Source organism: Danio rerio, chromosome 22 (assembly GCF_052040795.2).
Source record: "Danio rerio strain M-AB ecotype USA chromosome 22, GRCz13ab, whole genome shotgun sequence".
Lineage (NCBI taxonomy): Eukaryota > Metazoa > Chordata > Actinopteri > Cypriniformes > Danionidae > Danio > Danio rerio.
Genome location: NC_141042.1, coordinates 14,902,848 through 14,928,586, shown reverse-complemented (window position 1 = coordinate 14,928,586; position 25,739 = coordinate 14,902,848). Strand labels below are relative to the sequence as shown.

At 31.6% G+C, this 25,739-nt stretch overlaps 2 protein-coding genes across 4 annotated transcripts in view; one reads left to right on the top strand and one right to left on the bottom strand.

Annotated features, from left to right (window-relative positions):
- The window catches only part of lrp1ba (low density lipoprotein receptor-related protein 1Ba), a 458,912-nt gene extending 433,258 nt beyond the window's left edge, over positions 1 to 25,654 (top strand). For 2 of the 3 annotated variants that reach the window (XM_087304094.1, XM_087304095.1), the window contains 10 exons: positions 766 to 891; positions 2,681 to 2,845; positions 7,162 to 7,323; positions 11,038 to 11,212; positions 12,554 to 12,658; positions 18,837 to 18,913; positions 20,324 to 20,414; positions 20,561 to 20,711; positions 22,220 to 22,327; positions 22,732 to 25,654. In XM_087304094.1, the coding sequence (XP_087160220.1) occupies positions 766 to 891; positions 2,681 to 2,845; positions 7,162 to 7,323; positions 11,038 to 11,212; positions 12,554 to 12,658; positions 18,837 to 18,913; positions 20,324 to 20,414; positions 20,561 to 20,711; positions 22,220 to 22,327; positions 22,732 to 22,872 (1,301 nt within the window). In that variant the 3' untranslated portion in view covers positions 22,873 to 25,654. Of the gene's footprint in view, positions 1 to 765; positions 892 to 2,680; positions 2,846 to 7,161; positions 7,324 to 11,037; positions 11,213 to 12,553; positions 12,659 to 16,703; positions 16,818 to 18,836; positions 18,914 to 20,323; positions 20,415 to 20,560; positions 20,712 to 22,219; positions 22,328 to 22,731 lie in introns of all 3 variants that reach the window. The other variant, XM_087304093.1, reaches the window with a different exon arrangement.
- Positions 1 to 25,739, bottom strand: part of LOC147831535 (uncharacterized) — a 600,059-nt gene that overhangs the window by 567,491 nt on the left and 6,829 nt on the right. The gene's annotated exons all lie outside the window — the stretch shown is intronic.

The following is a 25,739-nucleotide window of genomic DNA, read 5'->3' as shown; positions in this document are numbered from 1 at the left end:
TATATATATATATATATATATATATATATATATATATATATATATATATATATATATATATATATATATATATATATATATATATATATATATATACTACTAAACTAAAAATTTTATCATAGACCCTTTTCACATTTCTGGGTTTTTCTGTAGGGGAAGTCGTCATAGTTTGGTAAATGTAGAGCGCAGTGAATCAGAGATTACAACAAATAATTTTTTTACAATCCTATTTGCTGAATTAATAAAAGAAAAATGCCACGATTGTGTTATAAAGACTTTCAGAAAAAGGAAAAAAAATTGTGTGAGACTGATGACGACAGCCAGAAGAGAGAAAAACTTCAAATTTTCTCTCAGCGCCATAGGCGCTGCATTACAAGCACATTGCATAAGCGGTAATTCTCTTTGGTAATTTGACACAAAAATGATATAATACAATATAATACATTCATAAATGTTCATACGTTTTTTATTTTTTTTATTTTATTCAAAATATTTAAAAAATTCAAGGATTTAAGAATATGCTGACCGTTTAACTCATCAATAGTCTTGGGTTCCATTGTGCAAAGGAACTATTAAAAAGAGCAAAAGGTATTTAAATCTATATATTGAAAGCATTGAAAACTTCATTAAATCTAAATCTAAAACTTCATCTAACTACATTAAACACATATGAGTTGAATTATGACACAGTTTGACTATATTTCAATAACAAAACCAGCATGTGTAATAATCCTGATGTTGTTTTTCTCTGTTTGTGTTTGTCAGTGTCGAACCCGTGCGCGCAGATGAGTTGTACGTTCCTGTGTCTTCTGAATCCCAGCGGGGCTCGATGTGTGTGTCCTGAGGGGAAGATTCTGCTCAACAGGACCTGCACAGACACCAACATCTCAGGTACATCTGTCAGACGCGCTTTTACATGACAACCAGATCTCCGGCGTGACCCGGGGAGCCCAGAGCGCTCGCGTGTCAACCTCAAACGTTTCACTTGAGCGATTCTGACTGAAGGCTTTTACTATTCCTGGCCTTTTGCCCACCTAAAAGCAGCACGCTAGAAGAGACAGCCATCGCGATGCTAGTGTTTATGTACTCAGATAAGGATGAGTTATTCAATTAGCGATGTTTGCTAACGGTGTTGTTATTTGATTGTGTTGTTTCATCTAGAAGTAATAATCGTAAAAAATAAACCAATAATTAATAAGCTGTGGTTTATTATTAAATATGTGCATTATTACACAATATGCAGTTGAAGTCAGAAATATTAGCCCCCCTGATTTATCAGCCCCCCTATTCATTTTGTCCCCAATTTCTGTTTAACAGAGAGATTTTTTAGCACATTTTTAAACATAATTGTTTTAATAACTTGTATCTAATAACTGATTTCTTTTATCTTTGTCATGATGACAGTACATAATATTTTACTAAATTTTTTCAAGACACTTTTATACAGCTTAATGTGAAATTTAAAGGCTTAACTCGGTTAATTAGGTTAACTAATTAAGCAAGTTATTGTATAAAGATGGCTTGTTCTGTAGACTATCGAGAGAAAAAAAAAAAGCTCAAAGGGGCTAATAATTTTGACCTGAAAATGATTTAAAAAAATGAAAACTGCTTTTGTTTAACATCATTTGAGAAATATTTTAAAAATGATAAAACAAATTCAAAGGGGGCTAATAATTCTGACTTCAGCTGTATGAGGTAAAATAGGATGTAAATTCACTCTTACATAGTCTACTATTATGGAAAGAATTTCCATAGAAATTAAAAATGTATAAATCATTTGTCAATTTTCAGTTTCTCTGAATTTGTTATGTTTGAGTAAAATATTTATTGTATATTTATTGTAAGTCTGACTACATTTCTTCTCATTTTTAAATAAATTGTATTGTCATTTGGAGCTTTTATTTTACGAATTTGCCAGAATAATACATTTTTACAATGTTTGTGATTTGAAAAAAAAAATAATAATAATTATTATTATTTAAATGGGCAGGTTAATAAATTATTAAACGTTTTAGAATTATTTATTTATTTATTTTCACAATTATTTAATAATGTGTTTTTTCATTACTGTATTTCATTTATTAGTTTCCAAAGTTTTGTATTGTTAATATCCTTAATTTAGAGAAATATAAAATACATGTTTTCAAAAAGGAAAAAAAAAAGTCTTTATTTACAAAAAGGGTGTTTTTTTTTTTTTTTAATTCTAAATAATAGCTTTACTTTTTACTTTAAGGCAATAGCTTTAGTACTGTAGTACTAACTATCCAATTTACAACAAGGCACATAAAAAAATACATCCTGATCTTTTTTTATTATTATTATCACTGTTGTTTTCTTGTGCATTTTCAACAAAAAAAAGAAGAAGAATCTTTCATTTATTGTTTCATTGTTTCATTTATTTATTTTGTTAATTAAAATGAAATGTATAAATCACTAATTGTTAAACAGATAGGACAAAAAACAATATTAGCTTATTTTCTTCCCTCAACTCTCTGATTGGTGGAGCATCATGGGTAATGTAGTTTTCACCACAAATTCACCTGTTAACCACTTTGACGAAGCAAACAAATTCTCTGCGCTGACAGCAGGATTTGTCTTTACATATTAATGCTTCATCCTTAAAGTTGTAATTTCATTTGTAGAATATGATGGAATTGAACAGGTTTTACTTGTGTTTTAGGAGATCTGTGTCATCCTGCCTGTGAGAATGGAGGTCGGTGTATCACTAATGAACGAGGGGAATCCCGCTGTTTTTGTTGGCCAAATTACTCTGGTGAACGCTGTGAAATCAGCCACTGTAAAGACTTCTGTCTTAATGGAGGAACCTGCACTGGATCTCCACTAGGTTGGCACTGTTTTTTTGTTTATTCACCGTCTATAAATGGGTTAATTCATTCATTCATTTTCTTTTTTGGCTTAGTTCCTTTATTAATCTGCACAGCCGAGGCTCGAACTAGCGACCTTCTTGCTGTGAGGTGACAGCACTACCTACTGCACCACCGTGTCACCCCAATGTGTTAATTTCAAATGTAAAAGAGGCCAGAAACACCATTTTGAATTCTGCTCCAAAGGAGCCGTACACAAACATGTTTTATTTACTCGCATGTACTCATATTTTTCACTGTAAGAAAATCAAGGAGTTTAAAATATAACTCAATACTTTAGATCTCCATGCACATTCTGCTGAAAGGTTGGAAAAGTCCTTGACCTTGAAATACTGTAGATTTCAGTATCTAAAGCTTGAAAAATATATATATTGAGACTCACAGTTACACAGTTACAAAATATATTTCATATTTATATTTAATCCTACATTCAATCAAGTATTTATTCATTTATTTATTTAGGACACCATTTGTTTTAATTTAAATTCTAATTTATTATGATAAAAGTTGTTTGAACATTAAAATAATGTTACATTTTGCAATTTGTTTCTTTTAAAAAGAAATAAATAATTATTCAGTTTGATATGTATATGCATTTTAAGCATTTTTACTGAAACAGTGCTAAAATAGTAATAATAATAATAATAATAAACTAGAGGTATAATAGATCACAAATCTCACGGTTCGGATCACACTACAGATATTGGGTCATGGATCAAACCATTTTCGGATCAGCAAAAAAAATTTGATGGTTGTTTGTCGCCACCCATTGGTTACACAATGTAATTGCTACAACATTCGCCAGCATCAAGTTCCATTAAACGGGGATTTTAATCTTTATCATAAACATCAGTGTTTATATCTGAGCTATAAACTGTTATCCCAGTACTTCTGTGTTATTTAATTGTTTGTAAAGAACTGAAAAAAAGTGTAAAAACTGAATCTCTCTCGATCAAACGCAGATTTTAATGCAGCGCTTAGCAGGATTAATAAATATGTGCAACTCATTATTGTCATTAATCGTTCATCTTGTGCGGGTTTAAAATGAGATTGCGATCTTTTATCGTTTAATTGTGCAGCTTAAACTGAACGCATTAATGCAGGCTAAACAAACAGAAAACACAGAAAACATCTTTAAACAATAGCCTAAGAAAGCATTTAGGTAGATCGCACCAGAACTTTTCCGTTAACATTATATTTTTCAGGGAAGCCAAATTGCTTTCATACATGTGATTTGAATTACACGGGAAGCGATCTCTCTGTATAAATGTTGGATTAACCTACAAATTCAAAAAAAGTTGTTAATCCATGGATCACGTGCGTTCCAAACTGTGGGTTGTGATTTGTTGCACCTCTTATAATAATAATAATAATAATAATAATAATAATAATAATAATAATAATAATAATAATAATAATGATTGGTTATATTGAAAAATAAATAAAATTATTATTTTCATATGAGAAAAAAATATTAAACTTAAAACAATAAACAAGTTAAAAATGCGGTATAAACATTTACCTAATAATAATAATAATTCCTTTATATAGCACTTTTCTGGGCACTCAAAGCGCTTTACACAATGGGGGGAATCTCCTCATCCACCACCAGTGTGCAGCATCCACCTGGATGATGCGACGGCAGCCATTTTGCGCCAGACCGCACACCACACACCAGCTGAGTTGGAGACAGTGATGCAGCCAATTGAATATGGGGATGGTTAGAAGGCCATGATGGACAAAGGCCAGTGGGCAGATTAGGCCAGGATACTCTTTTCGAAGGACATCCTGGGATTTTTAACGACCACAGAGAGTCGGGATCTCGGTTTAACGTCTCATCCGAAAGACGGCGCTCACTGAGCTGTATAGCATCCCCGTCACTATACTGGGGCATTAGGACCCACACAGACCACAGGTTGGGCGCCCCCTGCTGGCCTCACTAACACCACTTCCGGCAGCAACCTAGCTTTACCATGTGGTCTCCCATCCAGGTACTAACCGGGCGCAGCCCTGCTTAGCTTCAGTGGGCGACCATGTGATAGTTGCAGAGAGCTAGCTGCCGGCTAGAGAGCTAGCTGCTGGCTATAAACATACGGTTAAGTCTTTTTAAAGCTGGTTGTATATACACACTGTTATATTCAACAGAACAGCATGAACATCCAGCTAACCGACTATTGCCTTCGACACAAAATAACATTTACAAAATCATGAAGATAATGACAAAAAATAAAATAATGACAGAATTTTCATTCTCTGGTTCACCCAAACTAAAAATGTTAGGCAATATTAGTGATTTTGGACATATAATTAGACAATCTGTAATAGTTACCGTTAATGCACATTCTTGAACTTCTGAGTGTCATTTTTTTAGTCATCGTCTGTTTTTGGAGACAGCCAATGTTCCTGTAAGCATAACTTTTACAGAAAACACGTCATGATGAAGCAGTTGCGTAAATCAGTGCTCTCTTTTAGCATTTTGGCAGCAAGCAGAAGCTGGAAGGAGATCAGTTGGAGTTTGCTAGCGTCTGAAAACCAGGCCGGATTGTTTCTGTTGGCGTTTTTTCTGTTAAAAACTGTCATTGTGAGCAGCTGGCAGATGGAAATCAAGCCAGTCGATGTACAGTAAAGCTCTGTCAGATTCTGTTGACTAACACTAGCCTAGCACCCTGTCATTTGCATGATTAGCCTGGAAAGTCGTCTTGAAGAAGTCGTCTTGACTGTGAGGTTTTTCTTTTTGTCCTTATGTCAGTCTATGATTTTTCAAATGTGTTTATGTGATATTATAAGTTTTTAATGAAGTCGTGTGAATCATATAATGGTGAATGTGTTTTGGGTTAAATACAGAAGAAATAGAAATGTTCACTGATCAATATTTATGGATTAAGGAACATCTGAAATATCTATGTTGAAAAAAAGGATATTTAATAAATTACTGATAAAAGAAGGAAAATAATTGTTAAAATATTGTATGAGGAGTAAATTTGTGTAAATCACAGTATGCATAATGCAATATGACTACAAAAAATAAAACATAAATGTTCAATTATAAATATATAAAATCTTATATATATAAATATATAATATATAAAAATTCAATTATAGTTGTGCATGGAGTAAATGTTTTAAAATGTATATACACATTAAAAAATGTAATGTTTTGTTTAGGGGAAAATGTTAAGATGAAAAAGTTTCAGAAATATTTAATTATTTACATATTAGATATGACAGAATAAAATCATTGTATTTAATTTATTTAATAAATAATTTCTAATTTATTTACATACTATTGACATTATTTTATAAAACAAATCGTTGAATCGGACAAATCGGTATCGTTTCAGTAGTAGATCATAACCGGTTATTACGTACTGACCTCATTTATCTCATATGTCGTTGTAGTTTACTATAAAGAAAGCTGACTGCGAGTAATTAAAACACTTTAATTGCTTAAAAATGTAGAAACTGCACAATTCACTGCGTGCATGTTTGCTAGACAGTCTTTCACTGTCTGACACTGAAGTTATTTCACTGCGATTGAGAAAATGAAAGTAAACTCCATTTCTCTTTCTCTCACTGTGGCTCTTTGACCTACTGGCGTGACTTTTCCTCTCACTCTGCTTTTACAGCATTACTTCTAGAGACAGACACGAGCATGTTTCTGCAGAGCGAGTTTTCTCCACCATGTCTATCATGGATCAGCTGTGATCGCCGCTGCCGGGACAAAATTGTATTACAAATAATATATAAATAAATGTACACATTATAAGACAGAAATTCTTGTGTTGTAAGGTAAAATATAAAATTGTTTATGGAAAGCATCTTCAATGAATCGTGATGCAATGAGATGTCGAATTGAACTGAATTGATGGCATAATCGTAACCGAACTATATATGTATATTTTATATAAATATTTAGCTTTTGGTTTTTTTAATACATAATATTTAGTCATTTTATTTATTTTTTTGTGGATGGACTATTATAAATTTGTCATTACACAATATTTTTACACAGTGAGTACACACATCATAACACACATTGCAAATACAAACAAACGAGCATTATTTTGGATGCAGTTAATCATTTGACAGCACTAATATTTACTTAATTAAAAAGTGAAAGCGAAAGCAGCCTGCAAACATTTCTGACCTTCTCTTGTAGTCTTATTGAAATGTTCAGTTTGTTTAGGTAGTTCTGCAGATATACAAAACCGACAGAGCGTGTGTGTTTACTGTCTCTCTCTCTCTCTCTCTCTCTTTCTCTTTTTGTGTGTTGTAGGGAAGGCCACGTGTCGCTGTGCTCTGGGCTTCAGTGGTTCTCTGTGTGAGCAAAGGTTGTGTGATGGTTTCTGTCTGAATGGAGGCTCCTGTGACGTGACTCTGGGAAATCAGCCTGTGTGTCAGTGTCCAGCTGAGTACACCGGAGAGCGCTGTCAACAACGTCAGTAGCAAAATATAACACTAATAAACCAATTAACTCTTTGCCAGCATTCAAAAATCCTAGCAGCAGGATTGCCAGGTTTTCTCAACAAAAACATCCCAATGGCCCCTAAAAATATCGGAAGTTATATTCCAACTTGCACAATCACTAAAACCCTGACTCAGTGTGACTGAGATGGAGGGTATAATGTGTTCTAAAATGCCATTTTAAAGCAAAAAAACACATATAAATAGTACACTTGTATAAACAAAATCTAGACTGCTGTCATGATCATGCATTCACAATGGTACGAACCGTTATAAGGGTCCAAAACATATTACATATTTTTATTATTGATATTTGTTTAATCTAAGATACAAATCAATGCAAACTATGTTCCACTATTTAAGGAAAACCCTTCCAAACACAAAAACTTGTATATGATTTACAAGGACTCAATAGGTGTAATGTATTTTATAATCATTTTGAATTATAGGGACACACATAGGATGTACCCTAACCATCTTAAAAGAGTACAGCTAAGTCATACCCGTGTCATTGTACAACTTTGTGTCCCTGTAAACCACATAAGCCTGAACACACACACACTTAGACAAATACTTGTACATGGTTTACAAGGACTCCATAGGCACAAGGTATTTTATAAGCATTTTGAATTACAGGGACACACATACAATATACCCTAACCAGCTTAAAAGAATAAAACTAAGTCATATCCATGTCATTATGCAACTTTATGTCCCTGTAAACCACATAAACCTGTACACACACACACACACACACACTCATACTTGTACATAGTTTACAGGGACTCCATAGGTGTAATGTAATTTATAAGCATTTTGAATTACAGGAACACACATAGGACATACCCCAACAAGCTTAAAAAAGTACAACTAAGTCATTCATTGCCAAGTCATTATACAGCATTGTGTCTCTGTAAACCACATAATCCTGTAAACACACACATACGTGTACATGGTTTACAGGGACTCCATAGGCGTAATGTATTAAGCATTTTGAATTACAGGGACACACTTAGGACATACCCTAACCAGCTACAACTAAGTCATACTCATGTCATCATACAACTTTGTCTCTGTAAATCACAGAAACCTGTACACACGCACATACTTGCACATGATTTATGGGGACTCCATAGGCATAATGTATTTTTTACTGTAAAAGCTGCTTATTATATGGCCCGTTCCCAACCCTACACCTAAACCCAATCCTCTTTTGGAACCACTGACAGATTTTGAATTGCAAAAGATCACCTTAAGTATAATTTTTAAGCATTCTGAACTGCAGGGACACACCTTGGACATGCCCTAAACCTTAACCCTAATAAGCTTAATAGAGCATAAGTTAATAGATTTAATTAAAGGTAATTAAATAGAGTTAATAGAGTTAGTTAAATAAGCATAAGTTAATAAGCATAAGTTAATAGAGTTATTTAAAGTTAATAAAACTAAGTTACACTGATATCATTATACAACTTTGTGTCCCTGTAATCCACGTAAACCCATAAATACACACAAATATAGTTTTTAACTTTCTTCGTGAGAGATCAAGCATTAATCTGGGGTATCAAATCACCCTATAAATTACACCCTTCTTTCAGTCATTTACGATGCTGATAGACAATCACTCATGTCATAAGACTCTCCATCACTCATCTTATACTGCTTCTAATGGCAGTTTGGCATCTACAAATCACCTTATTTTATCCATTGTGACTAAAATGGATTATCTTTAATTCAGTAGGTGAAGAAAGGATAAAAACAAAGGTGATGTAAAATGACAGAGCGAAAATAAAGTCCACATATACTGTAGTTTAATTTGACCTGCTAGCACTTATTGGTTTTATCTAAACAATTTGTTTGAGGGTTGTAAGTAAACCTTTCTAGAAAATCTGTTAGGAAAACAGCTGTGAGTAAAATTAACCCTGTGGCTGTTCTAGTGCACTACCTACCTAGGGAGCACTGTAGGCTTCTGCGGAAATGTCTCTGTTGTTCCTCTCAGATGACACAGAATGCATTACAAAACGCCTGAAAGAGACTGAATTATCACAGCAGGGGTCTATAAAAAGACACCTCCGTATCAACCTCCGTATTTGTATATTAGAGAGAGAGACACCAGTGGAAAAGTGAAGACTGTAGAAATGAAGGAAAAATGGTCTTTCATGCCATATTAAGAAACCTCTTAAAGAGACAGTGTCTCAAACATTAAAATGTTATTAAAATATGTTTCTATTTTCCATTAAATTACATCCAATTAAACAGGAAGTAAAGAACTGCAATAAAATGTGAATGCGCAATAATAACTTGCCATCCTACTATTCTCACAATCACACCAAACAATCTCCTATTAGATTAGCAAGTTGCAAAAGAGCTTATTTGCATATACTTATAAAGGTATAGCGAAACAGTCTAAAACACTCGATTAGCAAATGTAATGTGAATGGGAAGCTGACAAGGGAGTGCGGATTCAAATGCAGGTTTATTAAGAATAGTCAAGCAAGTAGTGGTTAACACAGTGGCAAATCCAGAGTCGTAGTCAAAAACACAGACGATATGTCAGAACAGGCAGGCAGCAGACAACATAAACAAACAAGGCGAGGGTCAAAAACACGGCAAAGCAAGGCAAGGAAAATGTGTTGTAATGTCACAAAACAGTAAAACAAGACTCAACAACAGTGTGTGCGTGCGTGCGTGCGTGCGTGCGTGCGTGTGTGTGTGTGTGTGTTATCTTTATAGTCCTTGTAATCAGTCTTTGAGCAGCTCCCAGCTGTGTGAATGTAATAAATCGTGATCCAGAACAGGTGTGTGTGGTGCATGACTGGATCTGTAGTCCATGTAACAGTGGATTTGTAGTTCTTTAGCAATCTGTGTTTTTACCAGCGCTCTGTAAGGATTACATCGCTGGTGATTGTGACAGCAAACCACAACAGAGCTTATTTGGATATAATTCTAAAGGCGCAGTAAGAAAAGACTGATTTGCACTGAAAATGCAACAATAATAATTTGCTTCTAGGCCATTTGACAGTTTTGTATGAGAAACTGAAGTAATTAAGAGACATTCAACCAGAAATGTACATTTTCACTCATAAAAATGTGACAGGGCATGACCTTTAAGCTTGTCCTCCTCAAAAAAATCATTAATAATAAATCAAAACAAACACATTTAATTACATTTAATGCAAATATGACTGACAGAAACATGGGGACACTTGTAAATAGTGTTTATTTGTGGAATGTGTTTTATAATTTAGTTTTTAATCAATTGATGTGAATGATAACAACTTAAACTTTGCTATATCTGAAGTTTGTACTTCTAAATAGCAGTTTTTACCATGACAAAACTATTAAAGCTGTAAGTTTAATTGGGCTGAGGATGAAGACAATGACAGGGTTTGTACATTTGTAAAGTGTTTTTAATAAAGAAAAAAAAAATCAGAGAACCAAATGAATGATAAATTGTATTCCTCTACAGAACAACTCAAAGAAAATCAACAATCAGTCCATTTTAGAAATTTTTGGGATGAAATACTTTTTATTCACTGTATTTATGTTTTAATTTCAGAGACAGACAATGTATGTTTATAGTAGAATGTCCCTTAAGTTGTTCGAATATGTTGTTAAAATAGGATGAAAAATTTTGATGAGCATAATAATGGTCCTAATAATTGTCTGTCTTTGTTTGTGGTGTCAGATATTTGCCATCATTATTGCGCACACTCTAAAGGCTGCACACTGTCCAGCTCAGGACACGTGGAGTGTGTTTGTCCCACACGATACGAGGGCTCCAAATGTGAGACGGACCGATGTGTTCGCTGCAGAGGAGCTCCATGTATCGTAGATGAAGAGACAGGAGATGTCGCCTGCAAGTCAGTACTGTTACAGTTCAGATAATTATATGCTTATTTGTTGATATACTGTAATGTTAGTAGTAGATGGAGGAAGTGTTATGAATAGTAATTGTTTTTGGAGTTTAAGGATGATCCGCGGTATGTAATGTTTTGTAAACTTCTGTTTTGGAAGTATGCAAAACATAATATCATTTTATTATATAATTTAATTAATCAATTGTGTTTTTATTTATTTAATTATTTTTGTATTTATTTATTTATTTATTTTGTGCATTTAATTCCTTATTTTGTGTATGTATTTGTTTATATATTGATTTATTTTGTGTATTTATTTTCTTATTTTGTTTTGTGTTTTTATTTATTATTTATTTATTTATTTATATAGTTATTTATTTATTTATTTATTTATTTTGTTTTTGTTTATTTATTATGTGTATTTATTTGTTTATTTATTATTCTGTGTATTTATTAATGGTATTAAAGTAAGTGTACATTATATTATAATATATTATATTATATTATATTATATTATATTATATTATATTATATTATATTATATTATATTATATTATATTATACTACAAATCTCAATCACAATATCACAAAAGTTAGTAAATTATTTTAAACATATTATTAAAATTGTTAATTGTGTTTTACTGTACAAATATTTTGTGAATACCGTACACACCTATTATTGTGTAATTATTATTTATTGTATTATTGTGAAATTATTAATTAATTAATTCATAATAAACATAAGTACATAAATATGAAAGTAGCATTTGACTTAAAATGTACAAAAAATATATATAATATTATATATTTATTTTATTTATAATATATAATAGTATTTATAGTTATTGTATTATTTCTGTTATCATTTCCATATTGTTTTGTATTATTCTACATATGTTTTTTTATTATGTAATGTTTGTCATACTTCTGTTTTGGAACCCCAGCATATTTATAAATATGTTCTATTATATGTATTTTATTTATTAATTTATTTATTTTTCATTTGTTTGTTTGTTTAAGAATTTATTTATTAGCAGTTTATTCATTTAGAAATTTATTTATTTATTTATTTATTTAGCAATTTATTTATTTAGCAATTTATTTATTTAGCAATGTATTTATTTAGGAGTTTATTTAGTAGTTTATTTTTTTAGCAGTTTATTTATTTAGCAGTTTATTTATATATTTAGTAATATATTTATTAAGCAGATTATTTATTTATTAAGCAATTTATTTATTTATTTAGCAGTATATATTTTTATTGTTTAGTATAATAATAATAATAATTTAAAAAAAAAACGTTCTCCTGAGTGTGTTCCCCAGTGTTGTTGTGTATGTTTGCAGCTGTACCAATGGCAGGATTGCAGCCAGCTGTCAGCTGTGTGACGGATACTGTTATAACGCAGGAACCTGCCACCTCGACTCTGAAACTGGCCTGCCGTTCTGTCAGTGAGTCACGTCTTAATAGCTTTCTATAGCAACAAATTGCCCGTCGTTATTTAGATTCATTCATTTTAAATTGCTCCCTCCGGCAGCCACTTTAATAGGATTTTTTTTTTCCTGACTGGAGAGGATGAATGTTTTGTAAAGGTGAACAGGAGAGAAGAGTATTATAGCAAAAGACTGAATTATCACAGCAGGGGTCCATAATCTGACACTTAAATCGACCTCCATATTTGTAAATTAGAGCGGGAAAGAGAAGACTGTAAAAACGAAGAAAAAAAGTCAATTTATGCCATATAAGGAAATCTTTTAAAGGGACAGTACACTTAAAAAAAATAATAATAATTCATGCCACATGTGTCTTAAATTCATTCTTCTCCGCGATGCACATTCACAATGTTTTTGAAGAACAGAACAGAACCTTTTATTTTCAAATAAATTACAATGAACATGTTCGAAGCTTGCCAAAAATGCTGATGTGTTATAAAGTATTGTAAAACTTGAGCTATTTAAAATTTTGTCTTCTAAGATGTCTAAAGCCATTTTATAGTTTTATTTGAGAAAGGGAAGAAATTAAGTCGCTTAAGGTTCAGATTTGTGAATAAATTAAATCCAATGATTTAAATCCATTTGTGAACCGAATCGTTTGATTCATTGACAAGATGAGACCCAAAAGGAGGATTATATATAAATGAATTATTCATGTTACTTTTCTCACAAACTATGTGAGTTCATCAAATGTTAGCCAATCATATTGGAGGTCATTTGCATATAGCCGTAATAGTACAGTAGTAAAATATGTCAAATTTAAAGCGACTGTGCACAGTAAATTTGTATTTAACTATCTAAATTCCATCCCAAACTGGTCTAACTGTATTTTTGTGATAAATAAATAAATACAGTTCATGTAACTTAATTATGTAATCTCAATTATAAATATTATTATATAAAATTGTAGATTTACTTTAAAGTTAATAATGTTTTTTAAAAAATAAAAAGTGTTTTATACAGTTTATTTTGTAGATTGTAAGATTCTTGGAGCTCGGGTTGTCACGATACTGGAATTCGGTACCAATCGATACTGGAATTTTAAAAACATCTGTTTCTCGCTAACATTTGAGCGCATTCTTAAACAGCGCTGATTTGCCATCTTGTTCACGTGCTCAACAGAAAGGACTGTGATTGGGCGTCATGGTCATCAGTACACCAAACTCATCGCTGTTTACTGAGTGTAACCACAGATACAGGGACACTGGAGCATTTTAAAGCTGCGATTCATTAGCGGATCAACGTGAATTTGAAACGCTCCAGTGATGTTGAAACACTCAAATGTTAGCGGAAACAGATGTTTTTAAAATTTTAATATCGATTGGTACCTAATTCCAGTATCGTGACAACCCAACTTTAAGCAATATGATAAGTTTTGTGTGGGAAAATTGTGGGGTAAACTCTCGATTAGCCAATGGCAACATAGCTCTTTGCATATAGTTTTAAAAGTATGGTAGCAAAACAGTCCGAAACGCTCAACTAGCATGAAAAAAAATCAGCGCTCATTTGCATATCATTTTTAGGATACAGTTGTAAAACAGTCTGAAACACTCAATTAGCAAATAAAAAGAGCTCATTTGCATATAGTTTTAAAGATACAGTAACTATCAGTCTAAAAGGTTCAATTAGCAAATCACAACAAAGCTCATTTGCATACAGTTTTGAAAGTAGAGTAATAAAACAGAGCTTATTTGTGTATAGTTTTAAAGGTACAGTAGCAAAATAATCTAAAACACCTGATTAGCCAATCACAACGGTGCTCATTTGCATATAGTTTTAAAAGTACAGTTGCAAAACCGTCTGAAACACTTGATTAGCAAATCACACCAGAGCTCATTTGCATAAAGTTTTAAAGGTACAGTATTAAACAGTCTGAAAGATTCAATAAGCAAATCACAACAAATCTTATTTGAATATAGTTTTGAAAGTACAGTAATAAAACAGTCTGAAACACTCAATTAGCAAATAGCTCATTTGCATATAGTTTTAAAGGTACAGTAGCAAAATAATCTGAAACACTCGGTTAGCCAATCAAAACAGTGCTCATTGGCATATATGTTTAAAGGTACAGTAGTAAAACAGTCTGAAACACTTGATTAGCAAATAAAAAAGTGCTCCTTTGCATATAGTTTTAAAGATACAGTGGGAAAATAATCTGAAACACTCAAATAGCCAATCACAACAGTGCTCATTTGCATATACCCTAATGTTACATTGGCAAAACAGACTGAAAGACTTTATTATTGCAAATACCAAACAGCTCATTTGCATTTTCTGTAATTTTAAAGGTACAGTAGCAAAACAGTCTGAAACACTCTATTATAGTGAATAACAAAAGAGCTCATTTGCATATAGTTGTAAATGTACAGTAGCAAATCAGTTTCGACCAAATGACAACATCCTGAACATTCCATTAGCAAATCAAAACTTAGTTAGTTTGCACATAGTTTTAAAGCTACAGTCCAAAACAGTCTCAAACACTTGATTAGCAAATCACAACAGATCACATTTGCATATAGTTTTAAAAGTACAATAGCAAATCAGTATCGATTAGCAATTAAAAACAGTCTAGACACTCCATTAGCAAGTCACAACTTAGTTCTATTGCATATAGTTTTAAAGGTAGAGTAGCAAGGCAGTCTGAAACACTCAAAAATGATGTGAAGTACTAAATTGCTGCATTTTAAGTGCGAGAAACCTTGACATTATGAATGGAATGTTAAATGTGTCAATTCTAATGTCACCAAAAGAAACCGCAAATATAATAATAATAACTGCTTTTAAGTGCGTAAGAGAAAGCGGCGGCGGCAGTCAAATGCACAGAATGTGAAACCATTTCCCAGCTAATGGCAGCTGCACTCATTTGAATCCTTTTTGCATAAAATGACCGAAATTTCTTGTCCTTTGAAATAAGCGAACAAAAAAAATATCCATATGAGAAGAAAGAAGGCGGTAGATGGACGGCGCGACAGAGCGATTGAGGCATTGTATGGCTCCTCCATCTCTCTGCTTCAAATGATTGGAGTTTTGTCTGGCCGCCTTGAATCCTTCGCCGATGGAGCTTTTACTTTCCTCGTCCACACACACAATAAACCCCCACAGATTTTTTTTTTTTTAACCGCCGTCTCCATTCTTGCCATTTTATCTGCAAAGCTAAGAAAACGATGCTTCCTTGAAGATATTGGGATGCGAAAACAAGCGTGCAAATCTCTCGGTTTTTCATCAAAATAGTTGAAAGGAATGGTATACGACAACATCCATCATTTAATCTGTTTGTATAAATGTGTTTACAGCTCTTAAAGTCAAGCCAAGCACAACCAAAAGTCTGTTTTTGGAAAAAAAAATCTTGACGTAAACTCTTTAATGTTGTTTTTTACTGTGGAATTGTCGCTTCTTTTTCCAGCTCTGGACTCCATTGAGTGTTTGAAAGCTCTATTGCGTCCTTCAGGGATGAATGGATTTGCATGCAGATGATTCAGTGTTTTTCTTTGCTCTCTGAAGGTGAAGGGTTGGTAATGATGGTGGCCAGACATGCAGAGATTACCTGGAAAATGAGAGTATTAAGATGAAGAGCAAGTGCGTCCGGGTTATAGAGAGCTGTTTGATTTCACATCACCCCATCAATGATTTTTTTCCCTCCCAGCAGTGTTTTAAAGATTGTTTTCATGGCTCTCAGAGGATGAAAGGGCTTTAAGTCTATGGTTTGTAAGAAATTAGATGGAAGATCTAGTTGTGTGAAGATGTGTGTGTGTGTGTGTGTGTGTGTGTGTGTGTGTGTGTATGTATGCTTTGACTTTAGGATGTGCTTTAAATCAGTTATAAGCCTAAAGGTTTATTTAGTGGTAAGGGCTAGACGATAGCTATTTTATTTTATTTTATTTTATTTTATCCCAGTAATTACATAAATACAGTAAATACAGAAGTTCCTGATAGCTGTTTGAATGAGTGTGTGTGTGTATTTTCTCTTGTGTTTTCCTCACGTGTGGTTGCGTGTTCTCCTCAGTTGCCCGTCCGAGTTTAAAAGCCCGAGGTGTGACGAGAGATCAAACCCTTGCGATCACTACTGTCAGAACCAGGGCGTTTGTTCCCTCACCGCCTATAACAAACCCCGCTGCAAGTAGGTCCTCCAGCTTCATCCAGTGTCAGAACATCCCAAAAAGCACGACCACAGTATCGTCCCGCACCGCTTCCGACAGCACGATTCACGCACATCTCCCTCTGCAGTCATGCTGCTGACGTTTGAGTCTCTCATCTCTTTGTGTGTTTGCCATGACTGGAGTACTTCAGTATGTACTGTATTACTGAGTGTTATTAGCCTGCATATGCTAAGGATGACGGTGCTTTGGTCCTCTACAATACATTTTGCAGCATCCTAAATATCACTTCATATTTTCTTTGGTTGACATTTATTTATTTATTTATTTATTTATTTATTTATTTATTTATTTATTTATTTATTTATTTATTTATTTGTTTTATTCATTTATTTATAGTTTTTTATTTATTTATGTGTTTGTTTGTTTTTTATTTATTTATTTATTTATTTATTTATCAGTTTTATTTATTTTTTATCTGTTTTATTTATTTATCTGTTTTATTTATTTATGTATTTACTTATTTATTTATAATATTTATTTATTTGTTTAATGTATGTATTTATTTATTATTTATCTGTTTGTTTTATTTATTTATTTAATTATTTATTTACATATTTATTTATTTATTTAATCAATTTATGTATTTATTTATTTATGTATTTATCTGTTTTATTTATTTATTTATTTATTTACTTATTTATTTATTTATTTATCTGTTTGTTTGTTTTTGTTTGTTTATCTGTTTTATTAATTTACTTATTGTTTTTATTTATTTATTATTTTTTTATTTATATGTTTATTTATTCAATTATTTGTTTATCTGTTTTATTTATTTATCCATTTTGTTTATTTATCCGTTTTATTTATTTATGTTTTTATTTATCTGTTTGTTTGTTTTTTGTGTTTGTTTGTTTATCTATTATTAATTTAGTTATTGTTTTTATTTATTTGTTTTATTTATTTATTTGTTTATTTATTTATTTGTTTATCTGTTTTATTTATTTATCCTTTTTATTGATGTATCTGTTTTTATTTATTTATTTATTTATCTGTTTGTTTGTTTTTATTTGTTTGTTTATCTGTTTTATGTATGTATTTATTTAATTTATTTGTTGTTTGTTTGTTTGTTTATTTGTTTGTTTGCTTTTTATTTATTTATTATTTTTTTATTTGTGTTTGTTTTTGCTTGCTTGTGAGTTAATTAATTAATTTATTAATATTTTTGTTTTGTTTGTTTATTTGTTTATTTATTTGTTAATTTATGTGTATTTTTGTATATATTAATAAAATGTGTACATTTTGTTTGTCTTTTGTAGCTTTTCATGAATATTTTACTATAGCTATTCAATGAACATCAGATTATATAATTATGTATTTTTATGTATATTTTAATTATTAGATTTTGTGTATTAAATATATTCTTATATTTTGTTATTTTGCATTTGTAATTGTCAATTATAGCTAATATAAAACAAATTATAATAATATTTTTATACTATGATCATATTCTAAATGAAGTTGTGATATTATAAATAAAAAAACCTCATCGTGTTTCTTCTGGATGTTTCTGAGCAGCGTGTTCATGTGCAGGAAACACAATCTGTGTCCACAGGAAGTTTGATTAAACCACGCTTTCCAACACTTTCATTCCTGTCACCATTTCTCATAAGCACATAATCTCTCACGCTCAGTCGACGCATGCGGATCTTAAGAGTCCTCGTCACACACAAACACGCACTTGCATGAGTCTCAGAGTAAAAACAATGCATCATTTATGCCTCCTCCTGTGATTTACCCAGCGCTTATCATTAAAACACGATGTCATGCTTGTCAAAGGCTAAACCAATAGAACAAATGATACTGTAATAATGCATTTATCATACAGAGAAAAAACCAAAGTGAAAACTAATTTTTGTGGTTAAGCTTGTAGATTAATACATTGGTTTATGTGTGTTTTTTTTTTTTTTGCTGAAAGTCTAATCTAATCAAACAATGACTTAACTAATCTGTGGTATTTGTTTTTGCGTCTCTGTTCACAGGTGCTCTGGAAACTGGTCAGGAACGCAGTGTGAAAGACCTGCAACCAAGACCAACCGCTTGGAAAATGTCAGCGGGAGTGAGTGTCACACACGCACACACTTTTTCTCCCAAAATAATTAAGAAACACTTTTCTTAGTTGATTCCAATGTAGTTTGTTGTTAGCATGTTTTGCTAAGCTAATAGGACTAAGGAAAGAAAAAAAAAATATGTAGACCACATAATACTTGGGTGAAATATTCTGTTTTTAAATAGGTTCTAAAGTTTTAAAAAAGGGTTAAATGTTAATCTTTGTATAGTTTTGGCTGTTGGTTGTTGACACATTTACATTCACAAATTTTCATACAGTAACAGTCAAACTATAGCCGTCAGTTTAAAGAAGGTCGATCTTAATTGTCGTCATTGTAATAATTTCTTCTCTTCATTGTTTTTATCATAAAGCATTTTTTAAAGAAGCTCCATCAGAAATAAAGTATAATTACAGAAAAAGTTTACATTTTTTGTTCATTTTATTATACACTTGTGTAAAATCATGCATACAAATATACAAACTTTGACAAACATTTTACCTAGCTGTCTTCATATCTTTATAAATATGAATGAGATTTTATGCTTATAAAAGTTGTCATTAAGTTTTCTTTACTCAGTCATGTAATTGAAATGCAAAGATGACTTTAAGATGTCTTATGAAAACTTGACATTAACAAAAACATCATGACCTGTCAGTGTCTTTTTCATGACGACTTGACATTGACTACCAGTTCAACAAAACTTGTCATAAATCTGTCATAAACATGACAACCATGAGGGCAGAATTATTATATCAGGAATATATCTTCTTTTTTAGTTTTTTTTGTGGAACAAATTAAATTTGTCATCACATTTCACAGTATAATTGTAAATAGTCTGTCAAATAATTTTAACAGCTTCATTAATATTGAATTTGTCATTAAATTGATCAATTTAGCATCAAATTTGTCATTAAATATTATTACTGTCAAAAAATGTATAGGAGTGTAATGAATATTTTGTTTATGTGTTTTTTTTTTTTAAGTTTTCTCCAACAGAAATTCAGATAATAGACCATTTAAATTTATATTACATTTTAATTTCTCGTTATAAATCATTTAATATAGATAGAATGATAGATAGAACAATAGATAGGTAAAACAGACGGACAAACAGACAGATACGATGGATGGATGGATGGATGGATGGATGGATGGATGGATGGATGGATGGATGGATGGATGGATGGATGGATGGATGGATGGATGGATGGATGGATGGATGGATGGATGGATAGATAGATAGATAGATAGATAGATAGATAGATAGATAGATAGATAGATAGATAGATAGATAGATAGATAGATAGATAGATAGATAGATAGATAGATAGATAGATAGATAGATAGATAGATAGATAGATAGAACAAAAACTGTAAAATACAAATTCATTTATTTTTTTTATCTGTTATCTTTTCAGGAAGTATTGCCATAATAGTGCCTCTAGTTCTTCTCGTATGCATCATCACCGCTGTTACAGTGGGAATCCTCATTTGCAAAAGGTGTCGAAGGTAATTATCTAAACACATGATCTGTATTAGTGTCTAATCATAAAGATAACACAGATGATTTTTTTATATTGCTTCAGACTGTCCGCTGTTGTGCTAAATGTTTCTGTTATTGCCACAAAAGTAATGTATATGTCACTCCTTGGCAGAGGTAAGCAGGTTCAGCGGCAGCCCATGGCCAATGGAGGCTTGAACGTGGAGATCGGGAATCCGTCTTATAACATGTATGAAGTTGAACACGACAATCACGTAGACGTCGGAAGCTTTCTTCACCCCAGCTTCACACTTGACCCTCACAAGGTACAAAACAAATATTAATCTTAAGTGTTACCACGATTTTCTAGATCCACAATGAAAATCTGCAGTTCATTTGCTCATTCTCTGGTCATCATTTGTTTGTTTGTTTCTTTTGTGTTCAGTAGAACATTAAAGATTTTTAGTTCAAACTGTGGTCTTTGAAGATTTGTAAATATGAGCAAAATATATTCGTCACCTGGGATGTCAACAACCAGAGAAGAGACAAAAATATTATGTATGAGTCAAAATTATCTTTTTATTTTTTTATTTTATGCCAAATTTCATCAGAATATCACGATACGTTGTGCCTTTTCTTTTGTAAATTCCATAAAACTTGATTAATTTTTGATTAATATAATGCATTGCTGGAAACTGACCCTGGAAATGACTGCACTGTATAAAATATATTGCTGTCTAATTTTTTAAAGTTGAATCAAAGGGACTCAACTTATCTCAACTTAAATCAGTCAAACTGACTAAAAATATTAAGTTAGATTTTGTTAAACTAAAAAATGTTAGTTTAAACCTGATTAACTGATTAAAATGAGTTAAAGTAAGATATTTGTTTTTATAGCTTTTTGTCATATATTTTATTTTCACAGTGTGGTTTTATGGTCCAGGGTCACATTTACGGGCAAAACAAAATTGGTCACCCTTTACAATAAGGTTTATTAGTTAATGTTAATTAATGCATTTACTAACATGAACAAATAATGAACAATAAATTTACTACTGTATTTCTTCATGCTAGTTAATGTTAGTTAATGAAAATACAGTAGTTCATTGTTAGTTCATGTTAACTCATGGTGCATTAACTAATGTTAACAAGCACAGACTTGGATGTTAATAATGCATTAGTAAATGTTCAATTATGATTAATAAATGCTGTACATGTGTTGTTAATGATTAGTTTATGTTAGTAAATGCATTAACTAATGAACCTTTTTGTAAAGTGTTACCACAAAATTAATATTTGTGGCTTTTGATGACACATTGAGCTCTTATGAAGTGAAACAATTGGTTTGTCCAAAAAAATGACCATTATTTAGAATATTATTACCTTGAATCTACAACCTTGTTTACTGGGTTGTGGATTCAAGGTCATAATATTTTAAATAATGTTCAATTATTTAATAATGTTGGTGTTAATAATGCACAGAGCAATCTTTTTTGTTTAATTTCTCAGACTTGGGTTCTATTGTGTTGCAACTAAACTCTAAAACCTCTTCATTTTGCTTGTTTTACTAAAACATAGTTTCTTTAGTTTAGCCGAGCTCCCATGAGGACTTTGTCTTTTTGAGCAGAGATTTTAAATCAATTAAGTTTGCAAAAGTAGAAAATTATTCCAAACAGAACATTGATTTATAAGAGAACTCTTGCTTTATAAGTAATTATGGTCGTGACTACAATTTCTCAATTGATTTAGTCTAGTTTATTAGTGCAGTCTGTACGTTTGTGTATATGTTCAGTTTTTTGGTGCACTATTCAGCTGAATCAGTGCTGTTTTTCAGGGCTGGTGTGTGAAGTCTAGCGATCCGCGCAACTTGCCCCCCGCTCGCCCTTTGACAGCACACACTTTACCAATCCAGAACGTTCCAAAGGAGCTGATTCCAGGACAGGTGGATTCCTATCATTCACGGCTGCATTAAAGTGCAACTATTATGCTATTTCAAAGTTTACTATATCAGATTTAATTCATCCAGTGTCATAAAGTCTTTAATATTTTCATAATTTTTTAAAAGAGTGTCTGAAAACCCCTTCTTTCTGAAAGCCTACTCTGCTCTGATTGGTCAGAGAAAGCCCTAGTTTATTTGAAAACCAACAACCTAATTAGCATATCTGAATTTCTGATATTTAAAGTGAAATCTAAAAACTCATTTTGGGACAGTTCTGAGTGAAAATAAAACATAAATGATTAAGGTAACATCCTGAAAAAGCAAAATACAGGCACTTTAATGCTATCGTTTTACTATTATTAACTAAATATAAACCAAACTTAAAACTATAACTTTGTATTTTGCAGGCTATGAACTACTCCAACCCCATCTACTCAAAGATGTACCATGACGGACAACACTGTCGAAAGCCCGTCATCAACCTCGACATGAGACGCGATTTACTCCCAAAGAGACTGGACACGACCATTCGAGAAACGGCAGCATAACCTTACTTTTCCACAACCTGCATTGTTTTTGTTTTTTGTTTGTTTGTTTTTTATAGAAGATCTGTATAAAATGTATTTAAAAAATACTTTTTTATGTCCAGTCAGGTTGAATCATCCGTATGGAAGGCTGTTTCTGTCATAAGTAATTGATAAATAAGTCAAAAAAAGGCACAATTGTGAGTTTTTTATCTCACAATTTCTTGCTGTTCTGATAAACGACGGAAGTGTAAGCGAATTGGTATCTCACAATTACAAGTTTATATCTTCCAATACAGAATGCACTGAATTTGTATTTTGCATTTGTGAATTTATATTATGAAATTGTTATTTGCGTAATTATTATCATAATTACAAGAGCAGTAAGAATTGCAATAAGGTATAAATATATCGCAATCTGTATCTCGCAGTTGTGACTTTTCACTCAGAATTGTGAGACTTGAAGAGATGTAAATTCACAGTTGGTAAATACAAATACTTGCGATCCTGACTTTTTTTCTCAGAATTGCTTATTTTTATCTTACAGTGGAATTTTTTTTTTTTGCTGCAAGATATAGACGGTAGCATTAAAAGGTATAAATCACAAAGATACATAAAACAATGTGAGATACGAATTCTTGATTCAAGTTTGTGTTTTGCAGTTGCTATTTTTTTTCTTAGAAATGCAAGACAAACATAATTAAAGATTCAAAATGATAAGTAATTCTACTAGAAGACATTTGAAATGTGATATAAACTCAGAATCGTGAGATGTAAATTTATAATTTTAAATGTTCTGTTATATTTTTTTTCATCATTAATTGTGAAATAAATGTGCATTTAGGTTATAACAAGATTCTTGCCATTTCAAATTTTAACTCCAAACTGCAAGGCGCAAACTCATTATTATAATAATAACAGTCTAAACTATGAGATGTAAACTCAGAAATGTGATATTCTGAGACCTTGTAGACGAAAATTGTGAACCTTTGTTTTTCAGATTAACGATTTTAAAGCTCACTATTTTTTGTATGTAAGCTCGCAATGAAAGTTGAGTTCGCAAATTTGTACGCAAAATTTAAATCTTACAAAATTTATTTTTTTGGCGAAATATAAACTCACAATTACGAAAACAGTCAAAATTGTAATAGAATTTAGATAAGATTTAAATGTCTCGCAATCTGTATCTCGCGATTACGAATTTTGACTATAAATTCTGAGATATGAAGTAAATTCTCAGTTGCTAAATACAGAACATTTTTTTTCAGAATTGCAAGTTTTTATCGCACAATTGCATTTTTACTTAGAACTACAAGATATAAACTAAGAATCGGAAGTTATACAAACTCTTGATTCGAGTTTATATCTTGCAATTACGTTTTTTTTTTTTTTACGTATAAATGCAACATGTAAAGTCACAATTATGAGAACAATCTGAAAAGTGATAATAAACTCAAAATTCCAAGGGATCAATTTGTCATATTGATTATTTTCGCTGTTAATTGTTATATATAAATACGCAATGTCAAGTTCGTTTTTGTCTCAGAACAGCGAATTTGTTTCTTGCAATTACTAAATTTTACTTTGACTTAAACTTGTTAATATAACAACAGTCGGAATCATGAGATATAAACTCAGATGTGGTATACTAACTTACAATTGTACCTTTTTACGCACAGTTGTGTGTTTATGTCTCACTATATAATTTTATACTCAAAATTGTAAGATATAAGCACGCAATAAAAGTCAGAATTGTAAAAACGTTTATTTTTATGGCATAAACAACCTTCCATAAATCTCACTTTGCGTCCCACATAAATGTGCCAATTTTCGTTTAACGTTTTCTTGTTTTGTTTTTTCTGTCGCAACCAAAACGTCTTTTATAAACGACCAATGCAGTATTTTGCTTTGTGACTTTGTAAATGCACTACACAAACACGACTAAATGAAACGAGAATCATTCAAAGCTGCTCAATCTCAAAAGGCTTTATATACACATAAAGACATTTAAGGAGAATTTTATATAGGTTTATTTACGTACACACTATGTATATGTTTTCCTGTTGGTGGTACGATCGCCAATGCCTAGATATTCCCAAGTTGCCTCTTACATTTAGCCGTATTAGGGGAAGAAAAAAGAAAGAAGAGACACTTATTTAATAAATGCATCCTATGCTCATCACAGATTTTATTTTTGATATTTCTCATCGATGTTTATCTTTTAAGTTAACCAGACGCTTCAAATATGCAGTCAAATCCGAAAGTGAAACCAAACCACGACGGTTGCAAGCTGTACAACTTGAAAACATTTCATTTGCATATTGCAAAACATGTCTTTCAGCACTTAAAAGGACTACAAAAAAAGGACTTCATGTCACACAAGACACACTTTCACTCACGCGGAACTCTTGTAATGCCATGTTTGATGAGCAAATGTAAAAATCACATTCTCTGTGCAAATGTACACAACTATATGAGGAGGGAAAAAAAAGGTTTTATAATTTTATAGTTGATTTGTATGTCCGGTTTGCTTGTATTTTCTGGAAATGTATTAAATGTAGAACTTTTTTATACAAAACGATGTACACAATATATTGGTCCGTCTTCACTTTGGGCTGAAACTGAGGCGTTTGTTTGTTTGTTTTTTTTATTATAAAATAAAACAATCTTGCACTGCGCAATCGTAGTGGTTGCCGATTTTGAAGGTGAAACGAAGGACATTTGTCGTTTAAATGCATATAAATACACCTGATGGGATTTTGGACCAAGAACTATGAAATAAAATGCATTTTCTGGCCATTTTAAATGTTTAGTTGTTATTGAAATGTGTACTGTTGCATAACATGCAAACAATTGTTGTGTTTTTGCATGTCATATTCCTTGTTAAACCG